Source organism: Pistacia vera, unplaced genomic scaffold, assembly GCF_008641045.1.
Source record: "Pistacia vera cultivar Batoury unplaced genomic scaffold, PisVer_v2 Contig106, whole genome shotgun sequence".
NCBI classification, from domain to species: Eukaryota; Viridiplantae; Streptophyta; class Magnoliopsida; order Sapindales; family Anacardiaceae; genus Pistacia; species Pistacia vera.
This window is the reverse complement of record NW_022195093.1, coordinates 1,090,200-1,111,785: the sequence shown is the minus strand read 5'-3', so window position 1 is coordinate 1,111,785 and position 21,586 is coordinate 1,090,200. Positions and strand designations below refer to the sequence as shown.

The 21,586-nt window shown below is 46.4% G+C and overlaps 1 protein-coding gene across 1 annotated transcript in view; it reads right to left on the bottom strand.

The window, feature by feature from the left end:
- Window positions 1–11,061: 11,061 nt before the first annotated feature.
- Window positions 11,062–21,586, bottom strand: part of LOC116129666 (myb-related protein 308-like) — an 11,779-nt gene continuing 1,254 nt past the window's right edge. The window contains exon 3 of the mRNA XM_031415389.1: window positions 11,062–11,603. Within this exon, the coding sequence (XP_031271249.1) occupies window positions 11,062–11,603 (542 nt within the window). The remainder of the gene's footprint in view (window positions 11,604–21,586) is intronic.

The following is a 21,586-nucleotide window of genomic DNA, read 5'->3' as shown; positions in this document are numbered from 1 at the left end:
CACAACAGAAGCCCTCTACTTTGTAAGGTTTGAGGGTCGAACCTTGGAAACTAAGCCATGCCACGGTTGGGGGTTTTGGTCGTTCCGACCTGAATAAAAGAAGCTCGGGACGTGACCTTCAGCGAACACGACCCCACACAGTTCTTGCCCAAGCGACCTGAGAATTGTCATTTTAACGACCTGGATTCGTTGGGCGCTATTTTACGTCCCTTGAAGAGATTCAATGAACCTGTATCCACGCTGTCAGGCGCTCTGCACGCGCCGCAGTGTCTGCCAGGAACATTAAATGCGCTGTGCTGACTCGGCGTCGTTTCGATAGCTCTGACTGCATGACGCGCTTGAAACGACGACTCCCATTAGGGCATTTAATGCGACGTGGGGCGCATTAAATGCGGGGAGAGAGAGGAGGCTGTCGTTTCGGTTCCGAGAAGTGGTAACCGTCGATTCACAATCCGTATAAAAACTCACATTTTTCAGATGAGGTCACGAAAACTCCTTTCGCTTCGAGTGACAAGCCTTTGCAAACCAGAAACCATTCTTTTCCGATCGGCGCTTCTCAGGCAACTGAAATGAGTTTCGGCCTCGGTTACTCATCCCAGAAGGTAAGATTCTCTTCTTCCTCTCTCTTTTTTTTGCATTTGTTTGGTTGGTGGGCAACGGCATTTGGTCTCTCGGTGTTCCACTAGAGACGCGCCACTGTTGCCGGACTCGAGCTGTGGGTGGCGGCTCAGGTTACTATTAGGGTTTTGAGAATTTGTCCCCTGCCACCGCACGGGACAAAACACGAAGGCCTAAATGACCGTGTCTATCGATGTTGCAGACTCTGGAATGGATCCGTCAATATCCAGACCCGAGGAAGCGGCCAGCTCGTCCTCGCGGGACGTTCCCGAGGACGCATCCCTTGATGTCTTCTCGGTTCTCACCCCCGAGGAATTTGATAGGATAAAAAAGCAGTTTGACGTCCGCGCGGAGGTGTTCCTCGACCATACCAGGTCGTCACGGCGCCCCTCCGATGGCCTTGCCGCGATCTCCGAAGAGATCTTCAAGGGTGGATGGAGGATTCCCCTCCATCCTTTCATCAGGTCGGTCCTGGATCACTTCGGGATCGCACCGATGCAACTCACGTCAAACACGTATGTCATCGCCGTCGCGATGTACATCGCGTGCTGCGAAAGCAGCTTGGGTGAGCCAACGGCAGTGGAGCTCGGCGTCGCCTATTACCTCAAAAAGAGTAGGGACAAGGATTCATACTACCTGTCCCGGCAACCTACCATCGCCGAGGGGATACACAGCTATCCCAGCAATGCGGGGGCTTACGAGACGAAATTTTTCTTTTTCTACTATGACGGCTACTGCCGCTTCCAGACACCAAGTAAGTTCTTCCTCGCTAGGTATATTATCTGTTCGCATACTCTATAATAACGACCTGTTTTCTTTTGCAGTTAATAGAACGACCAACCAAAACCTACTTGCCGACCCAGACAGGCTCGTATCTTTTGGAGTGTTGGACGAGGAGAGCCGGGACGCAAGGAAGCTTGTGACAACCGCGAACTTGCGGAAGTACGGTTTTTTCAGCGACAAAGCGTCTTTAGAACCATTGGAAGGTAAGTTACATTGATTCATGTCCTGGTCGCGAAGTAATTTTGTTTACTAACGAACTTAAATGGAGAAACTATGCCCCCGAAGGAGTCCGAGTAGCCCCGCCGAGCACCATTCGTCTTCCCTCAATTGAGGAGGGAGAGAGCGGCCGAAGCTACTCGTCCCATTCCTGCACAACCGGTGCAAACTGCTACACCTTCGCAGCCACCTGTGCATGAAGCGACCAGGGCAGAGCAGGTTGCACAGGCACCACCAGCACGCCCAAGGCGTAAGGCCCCGGCCCAAAGGTCGAAGAAGAGGAAACAGGTCCAGGCCGAAGAGTCTGAGACCGAATCCGAGGAGGAGCCCTTGAGGTTGCGAAGGGACTCAAGGAGGTCGGGCAAGGAGCCTGCAGGTGAGGCGATCACCTTCGACAAGGCGGCGGACATACCAGTGCTGGACTCGCTGGGGAGCCTGCCTGAGTACCTGCAACCGATAGTCTACTCTCTGCTTGAGTGTGGACTATCGGAGTCTTACGATTAGTTCGCCGACACGGGCGACGACTTGATGACCACTTCGTTCCAGCATCTAAGCAAGGTAAACGAGCTGTTCTTAAAATTTCATTCTGGTTCATTTCTAACCATTTCGTGCTCGCAGGCTCTACTTGTGATGAGGATGTCTATGGAGAGGACTCGGCTGGGAGCCGCGAAGGGGTCCAGCGACCTACAGGAGGAGGTCGCGAAGCTTAAGAAAAGCCTGGAGTCCGCAGAAGCTGAAAGGACAGAAGCGTTCGATGCGGCGAACAGGTATCTGAGCCAAAAGGATGCTGCTTTACAAACGGTGGACTTCCAGAAGGCGGAGCTTGAGTGACGTGCGGAGTAAGTGAAGGAGCTCCAAAGGACAATCGCCAGGCTTTCCAAAGTTGTCCTGTACGCCCATAAGACTTCGGGGAGGTCGTCAGCCCAATTCCCCTTGGCTGCCCCAAGTTTGGCTTTTAGAGTGTGCTTGATGGTCTTGTTGACTGCTTCAACTTGGCCATTCGCTTGCGGTCTGGCGACTGAGGTAAATTTTTTATGGATGCCCAGCTCGTCGTAGAACTGCTTGAACTCCTCGTTATCGAATTGCTTTCCGTTATCCGAGATGAGGGTGTGCGGAATTCCATAGCGGCACACTATGTTCTTAAAGATGAAGTCTTTCAACTTTCTAGTCGTGATCGCGGCTAATGGTTCGGCTTCCACCCATTTCGTGAAATAATCTACCGCGACCACAGCATACTTGACCCCTCCCTTTCCGACTGGCATGGGGCCGATAAGATCTATCCCCCACATGGAAAACGGCCAGGGGCTAGACATACTTATCAGCTCGTGAGAGGGGGCTCGCGGGATGTTCACGAACCGCTGGCATTTATCACACTTCTTGACAAAGTTGTGCGCATCTTCTTGAATCCGGGGCCAATAATATCCCTGACGAACAACCTTGTTCGCAAGAGATCGAGCAGCTGTGTGGTTGCCACAGATCCCTTCATGGATTTCCCTCATGATGTAGTCTGCTTCTTCGTTGGTTACACATCGGAGGAGAGGTGCACTGAATCCTCTCCTGTACAGTTGGTCCCCGATAAGTGTGAAACGAGCAGATCTTACTTGCAGGACCCTTGCCTCGACCTTGTCGCTTGGCAAGGTCCCATCCTTGAGGTACTGGATAATGGGAGTCATCCAGGAATCCGGTTGAGCCACATTTACGGCCAGTTTGGTCGAGCTGATAGTTGGAGTGCGGACGAAACGAACAGGAATGTTATCTGGAGCCTCTGAATCCAATGAGGAGGCTATCTTTGCCAAGGCGTCCGCTATAGAATTGCTCTCTCTGGGGATCTGAGCGATTTCAAAGTGCTTAAACGACCCCAGAGCGGTCTTAGCCTCTCTGAGGTAGCGGACCATGTTCTCTTCCTTGGCTTGGTATTCCCCTAGAATTTGGTTGACGACCAGCATAGAGTCGCTGTAAATGCTGATTGCGAATGCACCCATTTCTTTGGCCAGTCGCAACCCAGCGAGTAGGGCTTCGTACTCGGCCTCATTATTGGTCGCTTTAAACCAGAACCGGAGAATGCCATGAATTTGAGCCCCCTCAGGACTCACAAGGAGAAGACCCGCACCGGCTCTTTTCCTGTTTGATGACCCGTCGACGTAGAGGTTCCAAGTCGACAGGTTCTGAATACTTTCTAGTACGGCTTCGCTAGGCTGTTGTTTGCTTGGGAGATAGGAAAATTCCGAGATGAAGTCGGCAACAGCCTGCCCTTTAATGGTCGACCTGGGCTTGTACTTTAGGTCGAACTGGCTCAATTCCATGGCCCATTTTAGCAGTTTACCTGAGGCTTCTGGTTTCTGAAGGACCTGCCTGAGGGGGTAATTTGTCATTACATTGATTGTATGGGCATGGAAGTAAGGTCGCAGCTTTCTGGACGCGACCAGCAGAACAAAAGCTAGTCGCTCCATTTCCGGATACCATATCTCGGCATCCGATAGACGCTTACTTGCATAATATACTGGCCACTGAGCCTTTTCCTCTTCCCGTATTAAAGCTGCACTGACCGCGAACTGGGAGACGGACAGGTAGATGAGCAGGATTTCCTGTGGAAGAGGCTTAGAGAGGAGAGGTGGCTTCCCAAGGTGTTCTTTTATACTCTGGAATGCCTACTCGCATTCGAGAGTCCATTCGAATTTCTTATTGGCCTTCAGAACATTGAAGAATGGTAAACAGCAGTCTGTTAGCCTTGATATGAAGCGACTAAGTGCCGCTATTCGTCTATTCAGACTCATGACCTGCTTCTTACTGGTCAGGCTCTCCATATCGAGTAGGGCCTGGATCTTCTCGGGGTTTACTTCTATGCCCCGCTAATTGACCATATATCCCAAGAACTTTCCTGACGATACCCCGAATGAACATTAAAGAGGGTTCAGCTTCATTCTGTAGAGTCGGAGTATGTCAAACATCTCTGCGAGATGCACAATATGTTCTAAGGCGACCTGGGATTTGACCAGCATGTCGTCCACATAGACCTCCATTGTCCTCCCGATCTGGTCAGAGAACATTTGATTGACCAACCTCTGATAGGTCGCACCCGCATTCTTGAGGCCGAAGGGCATGACTTTGTAACAGTATAGCCCCCGATCCGTAATGAAGGTCGTATGCTCCTCATCCAGTCCATACATCGGGATTTAATTGTATCCCGAATAAGCATCCATGAAGCTTAACAGCTCGTGCCCCGAGGTGGCATCAACGAGCTAGTCGATTCTCGGCAGGGGGAAGCTGTCTTTCGGGCAAGCTTTGTTGAGATCGCTGAAGTCTACACAGGTCCGCCACTTGCCATTTGGTTTCTTTACCAGGACCGGGTTGGCAACCCAGGTCGGGTAGAGAGCCTCACGAATGGATCCATTTCGAAGAAGGTTCTCCACTTCTGATTTTAGTGCGGCATACCGCTCCGGATCCATCGCCCTTCTTTTCTGGCGAACTGGCTTGGCTTCATTGTTGACATTCAATGAATGGCAAATAATGTCCGGGCTGGTCCCGACCATATCTGCGTGCGACCAGGCAAACACGTCGATGTTCTCCTTTAAGAAGCTTACCAGCTCGGAAGCGAGCTGCGGGTTGAGACAGCTTCCAATCCGTAACACTCAGCTCGGCTCTTTTGGATCAACCGAAATCTCGGACAGATCCTCAACCGGGCCGTTGGGGGGGATTTCTTGGATTCGCGAATCTATGTTATCTTCTGCTGGACCAGGCTGTGGCTCGATCCGGCTGATTGCCATAGCCTGGCAGGGCACACATCGCGAAATGCCCTTTCCCTTATCCGCCATCTGGACCGCCTTTACATAGCATTCGCGAGATGCGCTCTGCGATCCGCTTACTTCGCCTATCCCCGTTGGAGTGGGAAATTTCATCTTGAGATGATAAATGGAAGTGACTGCCCTGAAGGTTCTCAGCAGAGGTCGCCCCAAGTTTCCATTAAAGGCCGACGGGCAGTCCACGACCAAAAATTCAGTAACCCTAGTCACCTCGTCGTAGTCGTCGAGCGTGACTGGTAGCTGGATCGTTCCTTTGGGGATCAGGTGATCCCCTGTAAAACCGTACAGAGGCATCGAGGCTGGCTTCAGGTCGGCCTCGACTAGGTTCATTCTATCGAAAGCGGACTTGAACAGGATGTTCACAGCGCTTCCGTTGTCTACAAGCATTCTGCAGACATTATGGCACCCTATCAGGGGCGTGATCACCAGAGCATCCTCATGAGGATGGTGCAAGCGAGCTGCCTCCTCCTCGCTGAAGGTGATCGTTCCTCCTTTCTGGCTTTTTGAGGTCACTGCGAAGTGTTCATTACCCTGATCGGGTCGTGATGCACTTCGCGAGCATACCTTTCCTGTGCTCCTCGCGTGTTTCCCGCGAGGTGCGGACCTCCGAAAATTATGTTAACACTACAGTACCCGCTGCGATCACGGCGCTTTTTCTTTTGCTCCCCTTGGTTCTCTTTTGGGGAGTCATCAATGTACTCCTTGAAGTGGCCCTTCTTGATGAGCTCTTTGATAGCCTACTTTAGAGCTCGGCATTCATCAGTGTGATGCCCGTTATCCCGGTGGTAAAGGCAGTGTTTTTTGCTGTTTCTGGCCGTAGTAGGAGTTTTCATGGGTTCGGGCTCACCGAGCAAGCTGGCCTCCTCGGATTTGTTAAGGATTACAGATATGGACACGTTCAACGGGGTGTATTGAGTCTTGTCGCGGTCGCGACGAGGAACAGGAGCATAGGACTTTTTCTGCTCGTAGCGGGGTTTCTTCCCTTTTCGCTGATCGTCAATGTCTCCTTTGTGATCAGCTCTCCTATTATCTCCCCGAGCAGACATGCTGCTGGAAGTGCTGTGATAGCGACGGCGGAGTGCCGCCAATGAATTCTCTATTCGAAGATACTTTTCTGCCAGATTGTAGAATCTAGTGAGGGAAATATCGTCCTCAACCTGCAGTTTTTTCCACAGGTCGATTTGCGGGCGAACTCCAGCTATTATAAGTGTTCGGATAGACTCTTCTGGAGCGTGGGCCACCTTGTTTTAGTTCCCTGTGGAAACGGTCAATGTAAGACTGCAGGGATTCGTCTCTTTCTTGCCTTATATTGCTAAGGTAGCTCAAAGGCATCGAAAACTTTCGATTGGCTTGAAAATGCCGCAGGAACGTCGTGCTCATCTGAGGCCACAAACTAATCGATCCCGCCGGGAGTGACCTTAACCACCGCTTGGCGTGGGAAGTCAGCGTCACGGCCAAACAACGGCGTTTTGCAAGGTCCGAAACCTGGTGGAGCTCCATCAGGTCGTTGAACTCATATAAGTGATCCTGCGGATCATAGTTCCCATCAAACGGCCGCATATCTGTCATCCTAAACCCTGGTGGAAGTGGAGCAGCTAGCACTTCGGGAGAAAATGGGGATGCAGAGGTGACCTGCGCCTGTTCATTTTGCTGCTCCCTTAACCTGTCCAAAGCTCGCTGCAACTCCTCAATTTGTGGTAACGGAGCCAATTGGGGATTGCTTTCACCCATGCGAGTTCGGCCTTCTCGATTACGGTTCAGGAAGGTCCAGAGGTCGGATTCCTCCTCGCCTCGGCTGACATTTCTGGCCGCACTCGACACACGCTGGCTAGAAGCGTGCGAAGGAGATGGATCGTGCGGGGCATTTTCACAACCCTCGCGATGGTACGAACCGCCCTGCGAGGTGTGGGGGCCACCCGCGTGATAACGATCGGGATCATTTTGCTGGTGGCGATAAGAATCATCGCGCGCGGCATTTTCGCTTGGGTTTGCCTGCAACGTGGCATGGGACTGCTCAGGATTCACTTTCTCGTCGAGTCTTAGTTTTGCTGATACCCTGCTCGGGGCACCTTTTGTGCTCGTTGGTCCCTGGGGGCCCGTAGGCTGACTTTTTGCCACTTGCTTGCCCTTACGTCTACGCGCTGCAGTGCTCGCGACACGGGCTATTGCCCTTTGCAGCGCTTTCGCATGACCTGCAGGCGTCTTTGGCGGTTGCACCGCCCTGGCTGTGGTAGACGACATGCCTTGGTCCAAACGGTCCAACCTTTGGTTGACCGTCTGGAGAGTATTGTCGAACCTCTCCAGGTAGTTTCTGATGACAGGGTCAAGTTGTGAAGCTGCCGGGATATCCCCCGCAGCATTTTGCGAAACTGGAACTTCTTCAGTACGCTGATTAACTTGCTCTGGCTCAGATTGGCGGGTCATTTGCTGTTGTAGGACCAGTAGGTCAAAGATTCTCCTGATGAAGGGTAGACACTAAATCAGGGCCCTCCTTCTAGCGCCAAACTGTTGATGCTTGATTTTGGCACCAACTAATTATCACGTGCGTAACGTTGATTAGTCAAAAAGCACACGTAATAATGAATATCGAAAACGAAATAAATGCTGTGAGAGTTTTTAAAGTGGTTCGGATGCTAAGGTAGCATGTCCTACGTCTATTGATTTGTATTAATATTGATAGTGTGGGTCAAGTCGCGACAGCAGACTGACTTACACAAGGTTGGGAAACAGATACAAAAGCATGAGAGAGAGATTTTTGTGTAAAATTGTCGAATCCCCCTAATGAAGGGGTCTTCCTCTTCTTATACCCAGTGGCATGTCCGTAATCATCACTAAATCCTTGGGTTGGTGTGATTGTCAGGACCTAATCTGATTTTACATCCCATTACCCATTTTCCAAGCCGATTTCACGTGATTTGGAGCAGGCTAGCGGACATGTGGAAGCACCAGGGCGTTTGGCAGGCCTGACGTGCGCTTACCGTTCTGACGGGAGCAGGCCACGTTTCGTCACGCAACTCCACGTCAGCCTTTGATTTCTTAGTCACAACAACAATTATTTTCACCGTTTAAATGCCAATTGCCAAACTCCAGTCAAGAAATAAAAGATGCAATATTAATCATTAGGACTGACTTGCAAGATTCTCAGACGACGAATTGCTAGAAGTTTCGAGCAGCTGGGCTTTTAGTAGGGTAGGAAAATTCAAAACTACCTTTTATTTTATTTTATTTTGAAAAATTCGGGTCTCTCCATACTCGAAGTTATGAGACTAATCCTAATTGGAGCTCGGGTAAGTACCTCTAGCTACAAGGTGCTTCCGGTGCGATTCAATCTCTCACATTGTAGATAAATTTTGCCCCACCTTTTATTTTGTTTTAAATGTTACTGAATTCTACTTACTAAGATGGCTAAAGAGCCAAATCTTACACAATGAAAAGTAAAAGGCCCTTATACTGTAAGTAAATCGATGGGGCAAACGCAGCGGAAAACGAAAAATTTTCCCATCGATTACTCTAATTAACCCAAGATCAGAGTCTGATATGTATATATTTTACATGCTTAAATTGAAAGGAACAAATATAACATTAATCCAGACAAGGCTCAAAGATCTTATGCACGTTTGGAGGCTCCTTCAAATGTCTCTGAATCTAGTTCGCTACCGATCCAAGAATAGTATCGAATGAACGGTGATCCACATGAAGACAATCCAAAAAACCAAGGGATTTGCTAGATCCTCTTTGGCTTCAAAAATCAAAAGAAAATCAAAGAAAAATCTTTGATTCAAAAATGCAAGGCAAACGTGAGAGGAGTAGAGAAAAGGAGCTGCCTCTCTTTCTCTTTTTTCTTTGATAGAATGAATGATTCATTCATTCTCTAACACACATGCACTTATATAGTGCATGTGTCAAAACCGTATTCCAATGAGGAAGATGCATGGCTCCAACCTTGTATCCAAACACCCCCCTTGGGGTATTTTTATTTTAAATTACTTATTATTATAATTAAAGTCAATTAGTATATTTATAAAATATATTAACATTTAATTAACAATAATAATTCATTTAAATATATGTGTACATATATTTAAATATAATCTCACTTATTTAATTTTAACATTAAATTAAATATAGGCAACAACCTCAATAAATTTAATTGCACTGTGAGATTACTAAAGTATTCTTTCATCCTAAAAGATGAAAATGCCCCTTACATAAACTGATTCTCAAATTATCTTCTATGTGTGTGATCCGTAGACTCCTCATCATACCGACAGTGAGTAGTATCGCGATTAACACCAGTTAATTGTCTCATTACACACATACCAGGATTGGTCCCTAGCAAGGCATCATGGCCACCTAATAGATTCGGATTCAGCGAAAAAGCTAGCTATCAACGATTTGGTTACCGTGCAATCAAATCATTTCATCATCTGTTATCTCATTGAGACTGAGGTACATAAATAATGTTAACCTCAGTTACTCTCAACGTTTTGTATTCAGTTACCGAACCCATGACTGGAATAATAAATTGGATTGGGCAACGACTCAATCCCACTGTGGTCACCCGTAGACTCCTCATTATACCGGCAGTGAACAATATCACGATTAACACCAATTAATCGTCTTACTACATACAAACCAAGATTGGACCTTAGCAAAGCATCATGGTTACCCAATAGATTCAGATTCAGATTCAGCGAAGCAACTACCTGTTAACGATATGGTTACCGTGCAATCAAATCTTTTCATCATCTATTATGTCATTGAGACTGAGATACATAAATTGTGTCAACCTCAGTTACTCTTGATGTGTTTGTATTCAGTTACTAGACTAATGACCAGAATAATAATTAAATTGGATTGGGCAACGACTCAATCCCACTGTGGCCACGGATTTAGTGTCATTGCCGTTTACTGAATTGTGCAATGAGCTAACATCTCCCGTACCTGGGAGTGATAGTCTTGATACACTCCTCAATGCAGCCAATCACTATCGTATTGATAGCTCTGAATAGAACTACGTTGGCCATGGGCTAGTGTCAAGCTACACCAATCGGTGCACAAGATGCTCTGGTGATCTCAAGTCTAAGGATCACATGCACCACTATTCATTATAGCATTTATTCCATAGACACTGGGGTTACCATCTGTATGGAATCCTCTGATGGATTAGTCCAGTGAACTTGCCTACAGCAAGCACCCATGTTTCACCAGGTTATCGGCAAACAACCTTACCTTGACAAGTGAGATCAGTCACTGCCTTTCGACATGGTCATTCAACGCTATGATAGCCTTACCGTATTATCTGTGTCCTAAGTCAGAATAATACTGAGACTACGGACATTTCTAGAATGGCCACCATATGTGGTCATAGGATTCTCACTATCAAAATTTGAAACACTTAATACCCTTGTCATGGTTCTACCATCTTAAGGACATATATCAATACGTATTAATATGATTTACACAATATAGAATAAAATATTTTTTATTGATCAATGAATATTATTATAAATAATCAATTTTACAATAATTGATTAACTCTATGACACTCTAACATCTACTTACCATAATATTACAAACGGGAAGGTATATAAACTTGCAAATGATACTTATTATGTAACTGCTCCTAAATCTTAGGAAATAATCACACAGAAAAAAAAGAACAAAATTGAACGCTGTCATCGACGTTCAGAAGCTGCTGATACTCCTCAACAACTTTATCTAGCATGTTATCTTCAATTGGTACGAAGTCTAGGAATGAAATATCACACGCATTATCAAGACTACATCTTTCGTAATACACAGCTTCTTCTTGAAAAAGATCAGGCCAAAATGGGGAATGAATATTCCATGGCACTTCTTCTGTTTTATTTGATGTTACAATGTTATTTCCTTCTTCTTCATGGTCCGATGATGATAGCCCACTTGCCTTGTAATCCAAACCTATGTTTTTGACTCTCACTGAGAATGGGGAGACCTTAACGGCCTTGGGGAGATATATTTTGGTGTTTGTAGTCTCTGCATTTGAACTGTCTGTACTCTTCTTCTCAAGTTTCTTTACATTGGTGAACTGGCTCTTCTTCTTTCCCACTCTTGATGCTTTTGGTTGAGTTACTCTACTACTTGTTTCCACCTTCCTGCTAATATGGGAATTCCAGTAGTTTTTAATCTCATTGTCAGTACGACCTGGTAGTCTTTTAGCAATGAGAGACCAACGATTGTCAAGAAGAGAATGAAGCCTGATGATAAGGTCCTCCTCATCAGATGAAATGTTTCCTCGTTTGATATTCGATTGGAAATAATTCATCCATCTCAGCCAGCAACTCTTCCCACATCGAAGTAGCCCTACAAATTAAACTATTATCAAATAAGCAGTGGAATTATATCTGCTTACTATCAGCGAATTGATGCAACAGTAGAGTTTAGTCTTACCGGATTTTTTAGGCAAATTTCTCCAATGGCCTTCACTGGTGGTGGTGGTCCTGCATCGACGTGTTAAATCAAAGTCCACACCAGCTTTTAACTCTTAAATGTCAGCCACAAATGATGTTGTACTAGGTTGGTCATCGCTGGTATCTCTGTACGGTCACTTGAGCAAATTTATTTGATGAATAAATCAGGATGCATGCCCATCACAAAAACAATATAACATGTGAAGGAAAAATCAATATCATTGGTATTGGTAAGACTGTCAAAGAAATTTGTTCCCTTCTTAAAGTTTCTGATTTTAAATCTTAGGACCACTTACCACAATAATATTGTGACTTATTTAGTTCTTGTAGGATATTCAATAGACCCCAAAAATTAGTTAAGATACGACATAAGCTATCAAACACATCGTTAGTCCGTTACCGAAGAAAAAAAACAATATACTTTTTTTTCTTGCAAGTTGGTTATCCAAGATCAACGTGAATTTAACTCTTAACGTTATACCAATGTCAGCTTCAGAAATTAAACAACAAAAAGAGGGGACATTCCACTATATATATATATATATATAGGACGTTTAATAATTGATAACTCCATCAGAAAAATTAACCTTAAATTGTTTGTCATGAATGTTGATGTTGACTCCGCAGAGATATATATATATATATATNGATATATATAGATACAAGACAAAATGCTCTGAAACCGACAACACGAATGGTTTCTAGGGCATACACTAATATACACTAACAGGGCACGCCAGTGTTGGACTCGTTGGGGAGCCTGCCTGATTACCTGTAGCCGATAGTCTATTCTCTGCTCGAGTGTGGGCTATCGGAGTCATATGATGAGTTCGCCGATACGGGCGATGACCTGATGACCACGTCGTTTCAACATCTAAGCAAGGTAAACGAACTGCTCTTAAAGTTTGTTTGCCGTTTTTATTCTAATCCACTTCTTGCTTGTAGGCTTTGCTTGCGATGAGGATGTCTATGGAGAAGACTCGATTGGGGGCCGCAAAGGGGGCAAGCGACCTAAAGGAGGAGGTCGCGAAGCTCAAACAGAACCTGGAGTCCGTCGAAGCGGAAAGAACGCAAGCATTCGAAGCGGCGAATAGGTACCTAAACCAAAAGGATGCCGCTCTGCGAACAGTGGACTTCCAAAAGGCGGAGCTTGAACGACGTGCGGAGGAAGTAAAGGAGCTTCAAAGGACAACTGTTAGGCTCTCCAAGGAGGTCAGAAAGAAGGACCAGTAGCTCCAGACGACCTCCATATGGGCTCAGTGAGCTGAACAAGAAAGGGAGGCTTCCGAAAAGGAAAGGCTAGCTCTCGAGGCTGAGTTCCAGGAGAGTCAGGAAAGAATCGCTTCAGACTAAAGAAATGCGGATCCAGTCAGAAGAGATCGAGGACAAGGCCGCCGACTGGGCAATCGGGTCCATTTATACCCTGCGACCAAAGAACCCAAATCTGGATATTTCCGACCTCCCAAAGGGGTGGCAAGAGACTTTGCAGGTTCTGGCGGAGGAAGATGACCAAGCGGCAGCGGCCACCCGACGATCCAACCAGGCAGGGGGTTCTGGTCCTGCTTCAAAAGATCCCCCCGACCAGCCATAGTGTAACGAGTCTTGACTCCATGGAGATAGGGTCTTAATTTTTGTTGTAAATAAATGAAGATACATTTTGCTTTCAACTGTTGTTCGCTTTATCATATATGAGTGCAGTTTACAATTCAGTTTTACATAGGCAATATTACATGTGAATCGTTACAAGCGAACAGGATAAATGCGAACTGCTTAAGCGAATAGAATAAATGCGAACTGTTAAAGCGAACGGAATAATATTTTACAACAAAGGGGGAACTAACAAAATCAAAAACTGATCTATAATGAGAACTGAGTTCGGGATTACTGATAGTATGGCCGGAGTTGCTCGGTATTCCAAGCTCAAGGTACTTTGGAACCGTTCAATCTTTTGAGATGGTAAGTCCCCGGTCTGATCACCTTGTCGACCTAGTACGGTCCTTCCCAGTTAGGTCCTAGTACCCCCGCGCTTGGCTCGCTGCTTCCGAGGAGAACTTCTTTTAGCACAAGGTCTCTGACCTGAAAGTCTCTTCGCTTGACCTTTGAATCGAAGAACCTTTTCGCACGTTGCTGGTAGGCTGCTATCCTTAGCGAAGCCTTACTGCGGTGCTCTTTAACAAGATCAATACTTGCCCTCATAAGTGCTTCGTTTTCGACCTCATTGTACAAGTCCCTCCGAAGAGAACCAGTTCCCACCTCTACAGGAATCATTGCTTCGCAGCCATAAGCTAGCGAAAAAGGGGTTTCTGAGGTGGAGGTTCTTGGGGTTGTCTTGTACGCCCATAAGACCTCGGGGAGATCGTCAGCCCAATTTCCTTTGGCTGCCCCAAGTTTAGCCTTTAGAGTGTGCTTGATGGTCTTATTGATAGCTTCAACTTGGCCATTTGCTTGCGGTCTGGCGAATGAGGCGAATTTTTTATGGATGCCCAGCTCGTCGCAGAACTGCTTGAACTCCCTGTTATTGAATTGCTTCCCATTATCTGAGATGAGGGTGTGGGGAATTCTGTAGCGGCACACTATGTTCTTGAAAACGAAGTCTTTCAGCTTTCTGGTCGTGATCGAGGCTAACAGTTCAGCTTCCACCAATTTTGTGAAATAATCTACCGCGACCACGGCATACTTGACCCCTCCCTTTCCAACTGGCATGGGACCGATAAGTTCGATCCCCTACATGAAAAACGGTCAGGGGCTAGACATCGTTATCAGCTCGTGCGAGGGGGCTCGCGGAATGTTCGCGAACCGCTGGCACTTGTCACATTTCTTGACAAAATTGTGTGTATCTTCTTGGATCCGGGGCCAATAATATCCCTGACGAACAACCTTGTTCGCAAGAGATCGAGCAGCTGTGTGATTACTGCAGATTCCTTCGTGAATTTCTCTCATGACGTAGTCTGCTTCTTCACTGGTTACACATCGGAGGAGAGGGGCACTGAATCCTCTCTTATACAGCTGGTCCCCGATGAGTGTGTAACGAGCAGATCTTACTCGTAGGACCCTTGCCTCGACCTTATCGTCTGGCAGGGTCCCATCCTTGAGGTACTGGAAAATGGGAGTCATCCAGGAATCTGGTTGAGTCATGTTTACAGCCTGTTCGGTTGAGCTGATAGTTGGAGCATCCACGAAACGAACAAGAATGCTATCTAGAGCCTCGGAATCCAACGACGAGGCTATCTTTGCTAGGGCATCCGCTATAGAATTGCTATCTCTGGGGATCTGAGTGATTTCAAAGTATTTGAATGACCCGAGAGCGGTTTTAGCTTCTTTCAGGTAGCGGACCATGTTCTTTTCCTTAGCTTGGTATTCCCCTAGAATTTGGTTAACGACCAGCATGGAGTCGCTGTAAATGCTAATCGTGGTTACATCCATCTCTTTGGCAAGTTGCAACCCGGCAAGTAGGGCTTCATACTCAGCCTCATTGTTGGTTGCCTTAAACCCGAACCGGAGAATACCATGAATTTGAGCCCCCTCGGGGCTTACAAGGAGAAGACCCACACCGGCTCTTTTCCTGTTCGATGACCCGTCGATGTAGAGATTGCAGGTCGACAGGTTCTGAATATTTTCCCGCATGACCTCACTAGGTTGTTGCTCGCTTGGGAGATAGGAAAATTCTGAGATGAAGTCTGCAACGGCTTGCCCTTTAATGGTCGACCTGGGCTTGTACTTCAGGTCGAATTGGCTTAACTCCATGGCCCATTTGAGCAGTTTACCCGAGGCTTCTGGTTTCTGGAGGACCTACCTGAGGGGGTAATTAGTCATTACGTTGATCATATGGGCGTGGAAGTAAGGTCGCAGCTTTCTGGATGCGATCAGCAGAGCAAAAGCTAGTCGCTCCATTTCCGGATACCGCATCTTGGCATCCGACAAGCGCTTGCTCGCATAGTACACTAGCCATTGCACCTTTTCCTCTTCCCGTACCAGAGCTGCACTGACCGCGAACTGAGATACGGACAGGTAGATGAGCAGGATTTCCTGTGGAAGAGGCTTAGAGAGGAGAGGTGGCTTCCTGAGGTGTTCTTTTATACTCTGGAACGCCTGTTTGCATTCGGAAGTCCATTCGAATTTCTTGTTGGCCTTCAGAACATTGAAAAATGGCAAGCAGCGGTCTGTCAGTCTTGATATGAAGCGACTAAGTGCCGTTATTCACCCATTTAGACTCATGACCTGTTTCTTGCTGGTCGGGCTCTCCATATCGAGCAGAGCTTGGATCTTCTCGGGGTTTATTTCTATGCCTCGCTGATTAACCATATACCCCAAGAACTTTCCTGACGATACCCCGAACGAACACTTGAGTGGGTTTAGCTTCATTCTGTACAGTCGGAGGATGTCAAACATCTCAGCGAGATGTGCAATGTGTTCTAAGGCGGCCTGGGATTTGACCAGCATGTCGTCCACATAGACCTCCATTGTTTTTCCGATCTGGTCGGAGAACATTCGGTTAACCAACCTCTGATAGGTCGCGCCCGCATTCTTGAGGCCGAAAGGCATAACTTTGTAACAGTACAGCCCCTGATCCATAATGAAGGATGTGTACTCCTCGTCTGGCCCATACATCGGGATTTGATTGTATCCCGAGTATGCATCCATGAAGCTTAACAGCTCGTGCCCCGAGGTGGCATCAACGAGCTGGTCGATTCTCGGCAGAGGGAAGCTGTCTTTCGGGCAAGCCTTATTGAGGTCACTAAATTCAAAGCAGGTCCACCACTTGCCGTTTGGCTTCTTTACCAGGACCGGGTTGGCAACCCAGGTCAGGTAGAGAGCCTCTCGAATGGACCCATTTCGGAGAAGGTTTTCCACTTCTGATTTCAGTGCGACACACCGCTCTGGATCCATCGCCATTCTTTTCTGGCGAACCGGCTTGGCTTCACTACTGATGTTTAATGAATGGCAAATAATGTCCGGACTGATCCCGACCATATCTCCATGCGACCAGGCAAACACGTCGATGTTTTACCTTAAGAAGCTTATCAGTTCGGAAGCGAGTTGAGGGTTGAGACAGATTCCAATCCTTAACACTCGGCTCGGCTCGGCTCGGCTCTTTTGGATCAACCAAAATTTTGAACAGATCCTCAACCGGGCCGCTAGAAAGGATTTCCTGGATTCGCAGATCTATGTTATCCTCTGCTGGACTAGGCCATGGTTCGATCCGGCTGATCGCCATGGCCTGGCGAGGCACACATCGCGAAATGCCATTTTCCTTGCCTGCTATCTGCACCGCTTTTATGTAGCATTCGCGAGATGCGCTTTGCGATCCGCTTACTTCCCCTATCCCTGTTGGAGTGGGGAACTTCATCTTGAGGTGATATATGGAAGTGACTGCCTTGAAGCTTCTCAATAGAGGTCGCCCCAAGATTCCATTAAAGGCCGATGGGCAGTCCACGACCAAAAATTTGGTAACCCTAGTCACCTTGTCGTAGTCGCCGAGCATGACCGGTAGCTGAATTGTTCCTTTGGGGATCAGGTGATCCCCAGTAAAACCGTAAAGAGGCATCGAGGCGGGCTTCAAGTCGACCTCGTCTAGATTCATTCTATCGAAAGCGGTCTTGAACAGGATGTTCACAGCGCTTCCGTTGTCCACAAGCATTCTGCAGACATTATGGCACCCTATCAGGGGGGTGATCACAAGGGCGTCCTCGTGTGGATGGTGCAAGCGAGCTGCTTCCTTTTTGCAGAAGGTGATCGGTTCCTCCTTTCGAGCCTTTTGTGGTCGCTGCGAAGTGCTCATTACCCTGATCGGGTCGTGATATGCTTCGCAAGCGTACCTTTCCTGCGCACCTCACGTGTTTCCCGCAAGGTGCGGGCCTCCAAAGATTATGTTAACACTGCTGTATCTGCTGCGATCACGACGCTTTTTCTTCTGCTCCCCTTGGTTCTCTTTTGGGGAGTCATCGATATACTCTTTGAAGTGCCCTTTCTTGATGAGCTCCTCGATTGCCTGCTTTAGAGCTCGGCATTCATCAGTGTGATGCCCATTATCCCTATGGAAACGGCAGAATTTTTTGCTGTTTCTGGCTGTAGCAGGGGTTTTCATGGGTTCCGGTTCACCGAGCAGGTTGGCCTCCTCGGATTTGTCAAGGATTACAGATATGGACACGTTCAGCGGAGTGTATTGAGCTCTGTCCTGGTCGCGACGAGGAAAATGAGCATAGGACTTCTTATGTTCGTAGCGGGGTTCCTTCCCTTTTCGCTGATCATCAATGTCTCCTTTGCGATCAGCTCTCCTATTTTCTCCCCGACCAGACATACTGCTTGAAGTGCCATGATCGCGACGGCGGAGTGCCGCCAATGAATTCTCTATTCTGAGATATTTTTCTGTAAGGCTGTAAAATCTGGTGAGGGAAACATCGTCCTCAGCCTGCAGTTCTTTCCACAAGTCGGTTTGCGGGCGAACTCCAGCTACTGTAAGTGTTCGGATGGACTCTTCTGGGGCATGAGCCACCTTGTTGAGTTCCCTGTGGAAACGGTCGATATAAGATTGCAGGGATTCGTCTCTTTCTTGCCTTATGTTGCTGAGGTAGCTCAAAGGCATCGAAAACTTCCGATTAGCTTGGAAATGCCATAGGAACGTCGTGCTCATCTGAGGCCACGAACTGATCGATCCCACTGGGAGCGACCTTAACCACCGCTTGGTGTGGGAAGTCAGCGTCACGGCCAAACAACGGTATTTTGCAAGATCCGAAACCTGATGGAGTTCCATCAGGTCGTTGAACTCATATAAATGATCCTGTGGGTCATGGTTCCCATCAAACGGCCGCATATCAGGCATTCTAAACCCCGGTGGGAGTGGAGCAGCTAGCACTTTGGGAGAGAAAGGGGATGCAGAGGCGACCTGGGCCTGTTTGTTTTGCTGCTCCCTTAACGTGTCCAGAGCTCGCTGTAGCTCCTCAATTTGTGGTAACAGAGCCAATTGGGGATTGCTTTCACCCATACGAGTCTGGCCTTCGCGATTACGGTTCAGGAAAGTCCAGAGGTCGGACTCCTCTTCGCCTCGGCCGGCATTTTCGGCCGCACTCGACACACACTGACTAGAGGCGTGCGAAGGTGAAGGATTGTGCGGGGCATTTTCACGACCCTCACGGTGGTATGAACAGCCCTGCGAGGTGTGGGGACCAGCCGCATGGTAGTGATCAGGATTGTTCTGCTGGCGGTGACAGGAATCGTCACACCCGACACCTTTGCTTGGGTTCACCTGCGACATGGCATGGGACAGCTCGGGATTCACTTTTTCGCCAAGTCTCAGCTTTGCCGGCACCCTGCTCGGGGCACGGTTTGTGTTCGCTAGTCCTTGGGAGCCCGTAGGCTTACTTTTTGCCACTTGCTTACCCTTGCGTCTACGCGCTGCAGTGCTCGCGGCACGGGCTATTTCCCTTTGTCGTGCTTTTGCGTGACCTGCAGGCATTTTTGGCGGTTGCACCGCCCCAGCTGTTGTAGATGACATTCCTTGGTCCAAACGGTCCAGCCTCTGGTTGACCGTCTGGAGAGTATTATCGAACCTCTCCAGGTAGCTTCTGATGGCAGGGTCAAGCTGCGAAGCTGCCGGGATATCCCCCGTGGCATTTTGTGAAACTGGAAGTACCTTGGAGGGGGTATCCCCTTGGGTCAAGGGGACTCCTTCAGCGCACTGGTTAGTTTGCTCAGGTTCAGATTGGCGGGCCATTTGTTGCTGTAGGACCAGTAGGTTAAAGATTCTCCTGATGAAGGATGAACACTCAATCAGGCCCTCCTTCTAGCGCCAAACTGTTGATGTGTGATTCTAAAACCAACTAATCGTCACGTGCGCAACGTTGATTGGTCAAGAGACACACGTGATTATGAAACGAAAATGTGAAATGAATGCAATGAAAGCTTTTTAAAGTGGTTCGGATGCTAAGGTAGCAAGTCCTACGTCCACTGATTTGTATTAGTAATGTGGGTCAGGTCGCAACAGCGGACTGACTTACAAATGATTAAGAAAAGTAAATACAAAGTTTGCAAGAGAGAGAGAGTTCACGTGTAAAAATGGCCGAATCCCCTTAATGAAGGGGTCTTCTTCTTTTTATATCAAGCTGAAGGCGTGTAATCATCATTAAATCCATGGGTTGGTGTGAGTGTCAGGACATAATCCAGCTTTACGTCCCATTGCCCTCTTTCCAAGCTGATTTCGCACGATTNTCTCTAGATTATAACTCAGCTCGTTACATGCGACCTGACTGTAACCACTTATTAATACAATTACAGTGGACATATGAATATGATTTACACGATATAAAATAAAATATTTTTTATTGATCAATGAACATTATTACAAATAGTCAATTTTATAATAAGTTATTGACTCTAGGACACCTACTCTAATATTGACTTAATAAAATAGTGTAAAATTAAGAGGTAATTTATAAAGAATGAAAAGATTTGAATAATATTAAGAACAATGCTACAGTTACTGAAGAATGCCAACCGAATTCATACACCGAATGACGTGGCATCATCTTATTTTTTTAAAAAGAAATTCATAATTAGTCGATGATCAAGATGGTGTCACATCATTCGGTGCACGAATTCAGTATGCATTCTTCGATAACTATATTATTTTTCTAATATTAAATATAATAATTTCTTATACAAAATCTTTTTTGTAAACTGTTATGACACGGAGTGAATGAATAAATTTGTATACTAAATCAAGTAAATAAATATTAACTAATATAGATGAATGATGTGAAACAAAATATTTGAATTCTTCAACTACCGAGGTAAATAGTAATGCTTTCTCAACAGTCATTCACCATCGGCCGTTCTCTCTGAAAGTGGTCCTTACTTTTCATCCTCGTATTCCCATTTTCTTCTTATAATGATCGTGATTCGTGATGTTAACAGATACCCATTTTTGGTTTTTTCGAACAAATGACTCCATAACCATTACTGTCAAGATGGTGGTCCTGCATCGGCATGTTAAATCAAAGTCTACACCAGCTTTTAACTCTTAAATGTCAGCCACAAATGATGTTGTGCTAGGTTGGTCATCCCTGGTATCTCTGTACGGTACTAGAGCACATTTATTTGATTCCTAAGACTGGCAAAAACTTTATAACATGTGAAGGAAAAATCGGCCTTGGTCAGACTATTAAAAAAGTTTGTTCTCTTCTTAAAATTTTTGGTTTTAAATCTAAGGATTACCTACTATAATAATATTGTGACTTACTTAATCCTTATAGGATATTCAATAGACCTCAAAAATTAATTGAGGTATGCACAAGCTACCGATCACACCGTTACCGACGAAAAAAATAGTACGCCTGTTTTTTCTTGCAAGTTGGTGATCCAAGATGAACATGAATTTGACTCTTAACGTTATATCAATGTCAGCTTCAAAAATTAAACAACAAAAAGAGGGGACTTTCCAATATATATATATATATATATAAAACATTCATGACAAACAATTTAAGATCAATTTTTCTAAAGGAGCCATCAATTATTAAACGTCCTATAAATATGATAAGATGGCTAATTTCTTTGATTTAATTTCCTAATGCTACTTTATTTTAGTCTTTGTTCACGTTCAAATGAGTATTATTGTAATTATATTTTACACATTTCTTACTGTGCTGCACGCATCTTTGTGCAATAATGTGGTATACATTATTATACAGTAACACAAATAATAAACAAAACATTATTTAT